General features: G+C 28.6%; 2 protein-coding genes across 2 annotated transcripts; one reads left to right on the forward strand and one right to left on the reverse strand.

Moving 5' to 3' along the window:
- Positions 1–1,989: 1,989 nt before the first annotated feature.
- LOC111040790 lies at positions 1,990–3,505 on the reverse strand. Its single transcript, XM_022324802.1, has 3 exons — positions 3,366–3,505; positions 2,093–3,287; positions 1,990–2,004 (listed from the first exon to the last, which is right to left on the reverse strand). Exons 1-3 carry the CDS (start codon positions 3,503–3,505, stop codon positions 1,990–1,992), a joined length of 1,350 nt encoding a protein of 449 aa, XP_022180494.1.
- A 2,928-nt stretch (positions 3,506–6,433) lies between these two features.
- LOC111040791 lies at positions 6,434–7,207 on the forward strand. The gene has a single exon (XM_022324803.1). It carries the CDS (start codon positions 6,434–6,436, stop codon positions 7,205–7,207), a length of 774 nt encoding a protein of 257 aa, XP_022180495.1.
- Positions 7,208–11,617: the final 4,410 nt, after the last annotated feature.

Consider the following 11,617-nt stretch of genomic DNA (forward strand, 5'->3'; position numbering starts at 1 on the left):
GGTAGGCTTTTGCAACATATCTAATTCAAATAAAAAATTATAATTGATCAAATATCAAAACCAGTTGTTAAAAAGCTAATTTTTAGGTATAGCATATTAAGTTATTACCTAACCTTAGGTCTGTAAGCGTCATTGGAAATCCCCATCTTCCGCATTTCATCACTGATTGTAATAAACGTATTTCGTCTTCAGTGGAAAACGTGGGGGGAGCCCCATGCACATTGAAGTGCTTGCCATTCATTTTATTGTACAACGTACCATAAGAAACTTTATATCTAACAACAAAAATATTAATTAAATTTGGTTTTAATTAAGTAGGCTACCTATTAAAATAAAAAATTGCCGGTATACTTTTTACTGGCTGCAAGCATCGACATTTCCCCTTCAGCCACTTGGGTTAATGCCTCGTTTAGGATATCGTCGCTATAATTTTTATAAGGTCTCTTACCGACCTTTTTTTGATATGTCCGAACCACTATTAATGTTAAACAATTAACTAAGTATTAAAATATAATAATATGTACCTATCAAAGTTTCCCCCAATAAATTATCAATGTTACCCCGTGCATAAAATTGAGCATTTATAACTAAAATATTTAACTAAAATCAATTTAACTTCCAAAAATTGATTTTGGTGTGCCTAACAATAAGTTCGAAACATTCTTGATGTCAATGTAATTGATAGTACTTACTTTGCAATTGTATTTTGTGGCACCGCGATTTTCACAGGACGCTTGACAAGCACTTTTGAAAAATGATAACAATATCTTTGTTTGCTGAGCAAAAAGGCGGCAAACTAATTTGAGGTTAGAACTATCACTAATATCTCATGGAAAAATAACGACGCGCACATTGTCAGTGTAACCATAATTACAATACAATTTACAAAAAAAACACAAAAAATCAAAGTTACCCCTCAGAATCAAAGTAGCCCCATTTTACGGTACAGAACAAAATAATACATACTTGTCCGAAATAATAGACAAACAAACTCTATCTAATACTACAAATACGTACTATATATTTCCATTAAATTTTAAAGAACATACAATTTATCACCAAGAAGTAAATGTAAATGAAGAAATTATCAAACAAATTTTTAATCAAACATTAAATCAATCTAATGATAAACTTTGGTCTCATCATAGAAAAATACGTATATCAGCTAGTTTAAAGGCTCACAAAATAAAAGTTTCAAGAAATACATCAATAAATGGACAAACACGTTTGGCAATGTCTTTGATTAATGAAAACACTATTACTGGACAAGGTTTAAGTAATGTGTTATATGGTTCTCAAACTGAGAAAAAGGCAATTGAAATTTTTAGTACAATGTTCAATTTAAAAGTTTTAAAATGTGGCTTAGTTGTTCATAAAGACCAACCTTGGCTCTGTGCTAGTCCAGATGGTTTAATAATAAAAAATAACAAGATTAATTCTGCACTAGAAATCAAGTGTCCAATTTCATGCAAAAAAAAACATATTATTAATCCAGATACAGGTGAATCTAACTTAAAATATCTTAAACTTCAACAAGGAAAAATAATTTTAAACCCCAGGCATATGTATTACACTCAAATACAAATAATATTACATTGTACTAATTTGAATACTTGTAATTTGTTCATTTTTAATGAAATAGACCCTTTACTTTTAGTCATTGAGAAAGATATAACATTTTTAAATAATATTATTCCTAAATTAAATGAATTTTACTTCGCATATTATTTACCAAATTTGTGTGCTTAAGGAATATGAAATAAACATTAATTTGAATACAAATATGTATATTATATTTAATTTAAGCAAAATATAAAATTATATTATAATATGTACAATGTTTAAGCTTAACTCTTTATTTTTTGTTATTATGTTTAAAATATTATTTCTGAAATAAATTTAACAATAAATTTAATATAATAATATTACTTAAAATCAATTACTATTGTTTAATTATTGGACTACTTAAATTAACTAAAATACAACACATTAACAAAATATCATCTATGTGTGGTAAAAGATTAATAGTTATCTTGTTGAACACATTAAATAATTTTAGTCTAGCAAAAAATCTCTCTACATGTATCCTTACACTTGCAACATTGTAAGTTTTAAGTAATTCTTCTTCAGAAAATCTACGGTTGTGTAATATTGGAGGCATAACTAGTATAGAATTTTGACCTTCTATCCCAGATTTTATACCAGGAAAACCTTTGTCAGCAAGTACTTCATCCCCAATTTCAAGTTTATCTAAGAACCCACAATCATTCGTAATAAAGGAATCACTAGACCTGCCACCATATGCTTTTGATAAAAAGCTTACCATCCCATTAGGGGTAATAGCCACAAGTACCTTCACAGTATAACAACCTTTATAGTGAGAATACATATATACTCTTTGTTTTATAGTTTTGGGTTGTTCGACTCTGATTTCAGAGCAATCTATGATACATCTACAGTTTGGATAATTTTTTTTGAATACAACAGGTAGAGTATCCAAAATAGTATCTTTAGAAGGCCAAAATATTAAATTTTTGCATTTTTTAGACAAAATGTGTAAACATTCTAAAAAAACTCTACTAACAGTAGTTCTATGAATTTTGAAAAAAACACTCAGTGCAGAATAAGTTAAACCTAACTTAAGTTTCATTAAAAAAATCAAAAGATAATTTTCTTTACTTAGAATAGTCTGAGAGTTTATATTATTTGGTATTAATGATAGCAGAAAGTCAAATATTTTAAACGTTATGCCTGTTATGTCTTTTAATGATTGCTCAGATTCAATGGATTGAAAACCATGGAAAGTATTACAAGATAAACAAGAATTATTGTTTGATGACTCTATACCACAAGACTTATCTTCAGTTTTTGGTTTATTAAATTCCATAAAATTGTTCGGAATAGTCACTTGAGTTGCAGCATTATTTCCTTCGTACTCACAATTAAATACAAAATAATTTTCTATTCCATCAAATGCTACTTGGGTAGATTTGTTGATCATAGTTTTATTATAACTGCATACTGAATCATTCAATTCTATTAAGCTTTCAGAGATATTAGTTGTAACAGTAGAACTTAAAGTATTGGATTCTAATGCTTGTCGTTTTTTAGAACGTTCATATCTTGCATTCTTTTGTTCTTGGTTAGTTTCCTTAATTTTATATACCTTTGGGAAAATAGTAGGAATGTAGGATGGGCTGCTAGGATCATGTGATCTTTTGTTCCCTATAAAATGAGCACTACAAATAAGAGTACGCGGTTGTGGACGCCAAGGTTTACCATCTTCTCTACAAAATAAACATAATTAATTATTTCAATTTGACTATTATTAATTAATCTTGATCAGAAGAACAAATTATACTTACTGAACTCGATTGACTGCTCTAATCCATTTTTCTTTCAATGCTACTTCATATTTTCTATTAGGAAAACTATAAAACACTATGCCTGTACTGTTTTTATAAGTATTAGAACAATTTACAACGCAGCAATTGTTTTTCGACATTTCAAGTGAAATTATTGAAAATAAAATAGAACTTCTAAATAAACACAAAGTTATACAAACAAAAAGTAACTAAGATACAGTTTGCTGCCGCCCCGAAAATAATGCTCTTATAGTCTACCCAGAGCGCTAGTAGTACCGGTGCACGTTGTCTATACGAGAGCCAGCTCTAATAGCTGCGTCAAGATTACATTTATTCGGTTTCAGTCCTAAGGGCTTGATTTATTATTATTTTTATATCATTATTGTGTTGCTGTGATTTATTGTATTATTTATTATTTATTGTGTATTATACAGCCACCTATATTTACCAGCAACGGTAGTTTTATGTAATTGCATTACCATTAGTTTATAAGCACACACACTCACATAAATACACATATACACACCACATTCATATTACGTAGCTCGTCGGTATTCGTGAGGCGATCCCGACCGCTGCCGACTGAGTTACTCACACACATATACACCATACGTCATAGGTACAAGAGTCTGTAGGTAATTAGTGGTGCGCGCAAAGTATATCTGGTGTCCGGGCATTACTCAATAATATTTTTAGTACCCGGTATATTCACAGGCCAACTATTAACATTTGAATAAAACGCATACAATTTATAGAAATTATTAATAAATTACAAGTATTTTTCAATGTATAATTATTTACTAATCGAGCCACAATATTTGTAAATTGTAAATTACTTTTACAAACAGCTTGAACATTTATGGAAAAATATCCATTTCTGTTTCTAAAGCTTTCTCCAATATTACTATTGGGAGACTGTATTTTTATATGAGTACAATCAATTGCACCAAGAACATTAGGCAATTGACGCAATTGATTGAAACCTTCATACACTGATTCTCTAGTTCTGTTCTAGGCATTTGGATCAGTGGCGGCTCGTGAACCGTATGAGTGGTGAGGCAGATATTTTCAAAATGTATGGGAGAAAAAATGCTGTTAAAATAAATGTCTGTAAATATGCTGTCAATGAGTTTCAAGTTTACTTTTAATATAACTCAATTAATAAATAATATTTAATACTAGCCCTTAAAAATATATTAATAATAAACCATAAAATATTTATTTCAAATGTCATACCTATACATAAAACAAATATACTTATTTCATAAATCTCATATACTAAAACAAAAACAAAAATATTATAAAAATAAATCTTTTTTTATATTATGTTTTGTAAATTAAATCTATTCTTCTGTCTTTGAGTAATGCAAATTTGTCAATTATTTTTTCATAGAATTTTTCATCATTTTTTGATAAAGTGTTTATTAGATCTTTCTCAATAGAAATTGTAGCTAAGGAAGATAATCTTTCTTCTGTCATAGAATTTCTTAAATAACTTTTAATACGTTTTAAACATGAAAAATTTCTTTCAACAGATACACTGGTGGATGGTATAGTCAAAACAATACAAAACAGTTTGTATGCTTCTTTTAATAATCCAGACTCTTCAAACTCTTTTAGTAATTTTACACATTGTTGAATACTTTGGTTATAGAATTGCTCATCAAAATAAATAACTGACAATTCATTTTTCAATTGATCTATATCAAATATCTCTTTATATATTAAAGTTAAACAATTAAATTCTTCATAAGGAAAAACAGTTTTGTATGATTTAAATTTGGAAGTATCAACTAGAGATACAAATTTTAGTTTATTTAAGTCTTGGAAACGGTCAGTCAATTGACATATAATATTATCTAATATTTCAAATTGTAACATTTTATACTTATTTAGAGTTTCAGTTTCAGATAATCTTTCTGACCGTTTAAGAAAATTATATTTTTTTGCTTCATTAAAAAAAAAAATGGACTGATCATCATTTCTTAAAGATTTTATTTTATTAATAGCTGAATTTACTTGCTCAACACAATAGGCCACATCTAAATATTTAAGTTGTAAAATTGAAAATAATGTGTCAGTTATATTAAAAATGTCTTTATATATCATCATGAAAAATACAAATTCAAATTTTTTTAAGCTATTTATAAAACCTTTAGCTCCATTTATAGATTCCATTCCTGACTCTGGGTTATCTCTAATACATTCCATTACTTCTAATAGCTTATCTAAATTTGAAACAACAAAATTTAAAATTTTTGATCGTGTGCACCAGCGAGTCTCATTAGCTATAGGTATACGCTTGCCAATAACTGTATCTAAAACAAATGTTCGTTTTGGAGACTTTTTAAAAAATACAGATATCCCTAAAAGGGTTGCAAAAAATATTCGAGATTGGGGAACACAATAACTTCCTTGTTGTAAAACTAGATTCAACCGATGTGCACAACAATGAGTAAATAGAGCATTTGGTGCTTCATCTCTAATTCTTTTTTGAAGACCACTAACATGACCAGCCATAACACTGGCCCCGTCGTAACACTGAGCTATCAACTTAGTTCTAAAATTATATGGATCTAATACACTAGTTATTAAATTAAAAAGAGATTCAGAAGTTTTGCTACTACTCACATCATGGAAACCTAAAAAACTCTCCTTTAACTCACCAGTTTTTTTTACATATCTCAAAGTAATTGCACATTGAGATTTTTCCACAATATCAGTTGTATCATCTGATATAACAGCAAAAAAATGAATATCATTAATTTCAGATTTTATAACATCAATTATGTATTCATAAACACAGTGTATAATTTCGTTTTGAATTGTTTTTGATTGGCCTGTAAAAACATTGCTAATTTTTTCATAATGAGATAATCGGTGAACCATTGTTGTCTTGGTTCAAATCTTATTTGTCAGACAGAGTCCAGTGGGTAAAAGTGTTCGGATGCAAATCATCCGTCTCAAAGGTCTCTTCTGGAGTTCCTCAAGGAGGACATTTATCTCCAATACTGTTTTCTTTGTATGTAAATGGCATCAAGGAAATTGTCAAAAACTGTGAACTTCTCATGTTTGCCGACGACTTGAAGCTCTTTAGGAAAATTGATAACTTATCTGACTGTTCTACGCTCCAGAATGATCTCAACAACCTGGTCTCCTGGTTTAATAATATTGGTCTTCAGTTTAATGTAAACAAATGTCATTCCATGTCATTTTTAAGACACCGCTCCCCTATCAACTATGCTTACTCCATCAATGGTTCTAGTGTAACATCGGTTTGCAGTAAGAAAGACCTAGGTATTATCTTTAATTCCGATCTCAATTTTCACTCCCACACTGAAATGATATGCTGCAAAGCCTTAAAAACGCTTGGGTTTGTAATGCGCATATCAAAGGAGTTCAATCTATCTTCTTCATTAAAAACTATATACTGCTCATTGGTCCGTTCACTTTTAGAGTATGCATCGGTCCTATGGGACCCTTATACGGTATCTGACTCATGTCAATTAGAACGTGTTCAGAGACGGTTCTTATCTTGCGCAGCTTTTCTCTTAAAAATAAATCATCCTCCCCACGACTATTTCTTAGTTATGCAGGAACTCAGCCTCATTTCACTGGCCGACAGGCGAGTTAACGCTAACATAGAGTTTCTGAATAAACTAGTTGATGGTCGTATAGATGCTCCCTCACTTCTCTCGATAGTCAATTTCAAAGTTCCTTCCCGTACTACTAGATACCATGCTCCTTTCGTTGTTCCTGCGCACACTACCAATTATGGCAGAAACAATCCGTTAGACCGCATGATGCGGCTGGCCAATGAGAGCACCGTTCATCAAAACTGATACATTTATTATTATATATTTTTATATTTGTTATATTATCATTATTATACTTATTATTCTGTAATTATTATCTTATATAAATTTAATTATGTCATTGTATTAATTATTTTAAATTATGTATTATTGTATTATGTTAAACTGTTGAATAGGGCCCAGCCCGTTAACAAATAAATAAACAAATAAACAAATAAATAATAACTCAGCATTTTGTTTAATGAGCAAATTAAACATTTCACGAAAGTTTCCCTGGTTAATAGATAAAGTGCTCTCATCATGACCTCTAAAAGCCAACTCTTGTTTACCTAATAGTATTACAACCTCAATTATTTGTAACAACACTAATCTGTTTTTTCTAACATTGTCGTTATACAATATTTTGCTTAAACGAGAACCTTCATTTAAGGCACCAATAATTGTTCCTTTATTTTTTTCTAACCGGACCAACCCAATGAAGTTATTTATATGGTCTTTTGATGCTTCATGTTTTTTTACACTTCTTGACAAGTTTTTTAAATCAAAATAACCATCAGAAGACCAAACATTTTTTACTTTACCGAGTAAAACACAAGGCCAACAATACAACCGCTGTTCATAAAAGCTACCACATAACCACTTGTGTGAATCATACCAAGATTCCTTAAAAGAACGAGAACACATCTTAGAATTAGAATTTTTTATATTTAAATTATGTAAGGAAACTACAGGACGACCGTCATCTAATATCTGACGTTTGTTACTTTCACTACGTCGAGAAAATGGTGTTTCAAGTAAATTCACAATCAAATCATTAAACGGAAACATATTTAGTTATAACTCAATAAACTATAGTACAAACACTACAAACGCTAAAAACTACAAAGCACTAAGACAGTTTGGCAGTATAAAATTGCAAATAGAATAATAATTATTAATTGTGTTAATTATTATTTGATTGATATTTGATATGAACCAATATCTTTAGTTTGTGATAAAAGTATTGTTAAGTGTACACTTACACTACACGACATTATATCCATTATGACAACCTCCCAATTCCTATTTCTACTAGTGGAAGTTACGTCGTTTCGACAAATGACTAATGGGTAATGTTAACAAACCCTGAGGCCCGAATCGTTCTGCCTCATTTCATAATAAAATTCCGATTTCCCCCTCTACCATTATATATTTTATCATTGTACGGCCGTCCCACTCGTCTGAGGCTAAATATTACTAGCCTCTCGGCATACTTCGGCTTTCATCGAGATCGTTATATCGTTCAACGAACGTCGTCGTCGTGATTTTTGATAACAGTGACGAAGTATGTAGTTTGTACTCATTGTGTACTATGATAATTAATATTATATACGACAAAATAAATTTATTTTGTATTTTAAAATGCACATTATATTATTAAATATAATATTCTTAAAGTCGATTGGAAATAATTATAACTATTGTAGTATATAGTATATATATGATATACCTCCTTTTTTTGTACAATAGTTAGGTGAGGCTCAGCCTCACTTGTCTCCCCTGACGAGCCGCCACTGATTTGGATGTATTGTGGTTTGAGGGTAGCAATACATGTAGACACTTTTTTAACAATACGACAAACGGTTGACTTATGTACACATATATGGTCTCCTATAACTGCCTAAAATATAACATAATACATTTATATATCTTTGTATTTTATACAACATATTTCAAATGTCTAATAAAAATGTATGTGAAGATTATGTAAAATTCTAAAAAAATTACTTGAAAAGCACCAGTTGCTAGTAATTATCCGTTTCATTTATAAGGAATCAAATAACTAATACATAGTCTGGATTTCCATTTTGGAATTTGAATAGTCTGATTTAACTAATCAGTTGCATACAAATTATAGGGTATAGGTAAACTTGGCTAATGATTACTTATTATATTTGTACCTAACAAATTACAACAGTAAACTAGTGAAATCAAATATTTTTTTAATATAGGTACCTGAATCTCTGTTTGAAATCCGTATCGTCATATTCACTGAAAGGATTCGATCTGTCACGAAAATATCATGGTCTCGGTAATACCTGCAATACATCAATTATAAAATCTTCGTCATCACTAGACAAAGACGAATCATTTGAACTAGACGAATTATATTCCATCATTATTAATGAAAAAAATCGTGCGTAATTGCGTAGGTATATTAACTTAAAAATTATTTTTACAATAATTATATAATTATATTTTTTAATTTTTATATAATAATCGCAAAAACTAAAAAATATATATAATAAAAATTGAATATTGATAATCTTTGATAATAAAACTTGTTTATCTTATCATAATAATATTATATTATTTTAACCGATCTGTAACTAGTTACAGAGCCCAAATAGGATCTGCAGTTTACAGGTCCGGTAGCCGATAATTTACAAAGCCGGTAACTAAGCGTTCAAGCAATACCTAATTTTATTTACAGATCCGTTAACGTACTTACAGATCTGTAAGTAGTTACAGGACGTTTATGCAACCTGCTCATATAGTAATATTTTAATATTTTATGAAATTTATTACTATAAGTTTTAAAATAAAAAAATATTTATTCATCTGCACCTACCTATATAAATGTATTCAAAAATAAATTAACAAATAAGATGTGTATGTGTCGCATCCACATAGTGAAACTACTCATTTCATGAACTGGATATCCAGATAGTGATATTCGTCCAGATAGTGAATTTTGACGAAAATACATTATATGGACATCCATTTCATGAAATGGACAATACCTATATCGTGTACTTTGTGTAATTATTATTTTATTATATAATGGTTCATAAACTATCATTATACATTTACACGTATATTATATTTAATTTTTCACGATTGATTAATATATAGGTAATTTTCTATATTGTTCTATACACAAAAATATAGCAATTAAAGTAAATAAATTATAACATATTACATTATATTTTTATTTTATTTTTCATAAACCATACGTATATTATATTTTATAAACAACAGTGTTACCTATGTCCTATATTAAGTGTTATAAAATATTCATGAAATTAACTATAATTATAATATTTAACTACATATATTTCTCTATTGTTTTATTACCTAACAAAATAATTAATTGATTAACTTAAACATACCTTAAACGGCTTAAATTTTACATACATTTTTTCCTTATTATTTATTTTTACATGACGATTGATTATGACATCGACTGTTCCATTGCATATTATTTTTAAAACAAGTACACCTACTTGATTAGCAAGGATTTTTTGCCTTACACGAACAAGACAAAAATCCTTGCCCTCCTGAATTTTTTTTAATCATTTCTCTCACCTAAAATTCAACATTTTTATCAACTTGATCAGTAGTGAGAAATTAAGTTGTTGATTTTTTCAAACATTCACTACTGAACCATCATTTGAGTAAACCATATTTTGTTCCAAGTTTATGTAATCCTTTTTTATTTGTTCCGTGATCACGCAAATTACCCAGACAGCAATACAATATTATATATATATATGTTAACAATATTTGCTACGAACACTAAAATATTTAAAAAATGTATTTTAAATATGTGATTTAAGTGTTAACAATAATGTAACAACATTGTGACAATGACTCGTGGCAGAAAATGCAATATTGTTACATTGTGTTCTTTTAGATATTTTAACGATATGTAATACAACACATTTCTAAAATATAGTTTAATAATATTTCAGAATCAAGTAAATTGAAACATTATAGAAATATTGGTTGAAAAACATTGTAAAAATATTTATTCTATTATATTCATTAAATATATTGTAAAAACATGTATTTTTTTCAAAAAATTTCACCAGATTAAATAAATAATAATCAATGTAAATTTTTATTGAAACTACACATTATCAGGGGATGCTTAACCTCTCCCAAGACATTCATGTGTTCCACCAAAAATCTTTTTATCGTGTTGTATGTATAGAACTGCTACATACATATTTTGTAATGCTTGTTAAACGACTGAACTACAGCTTACCATAACCATATTAATTAATACTACTATTTCTTGTATACGCTTTTCATACTATCTATCACAATATATTATATCCTAGAATTCAGCCTCACAGATTGGGTACAGTATAATAGACTACACCCCCTTATTCACCTATAATGGTTGTGATGACTTGGTCACGTATTAATTTGATTCGTGTTTTCCGAAAACAATATTAACATTTCAGCTTTGAAGTAATTGACACATGAAAAAATTTAATTTTGTTTAAATTCATAAGAGTTATTCAGAATAATAACAATACAATTTAAGTTCAGGTTTTAAAACAATTATTAAAACATTTTAATTTATTTCACATTAATTACTTTTTATTTTTATTGAAATATTAAAACTAAATACAATTAATATCATTAAAAAATTGTTCTTTATTGGTT

The sequence above is a fragment of the Myzus persicae genome, unplaced genomic scaffold (assembly GCF_001856785.1).
Source record: "Myzus persicae strain clone G006 unplaced genomic scaffold, MPER_G0061.0, whole genome shotgun sequence".
NCBI lineage: Eukaryota > Metazoa > Arthropoda > Insecta > Hemiptera > Aphididae > Myzus > Myzus persicae.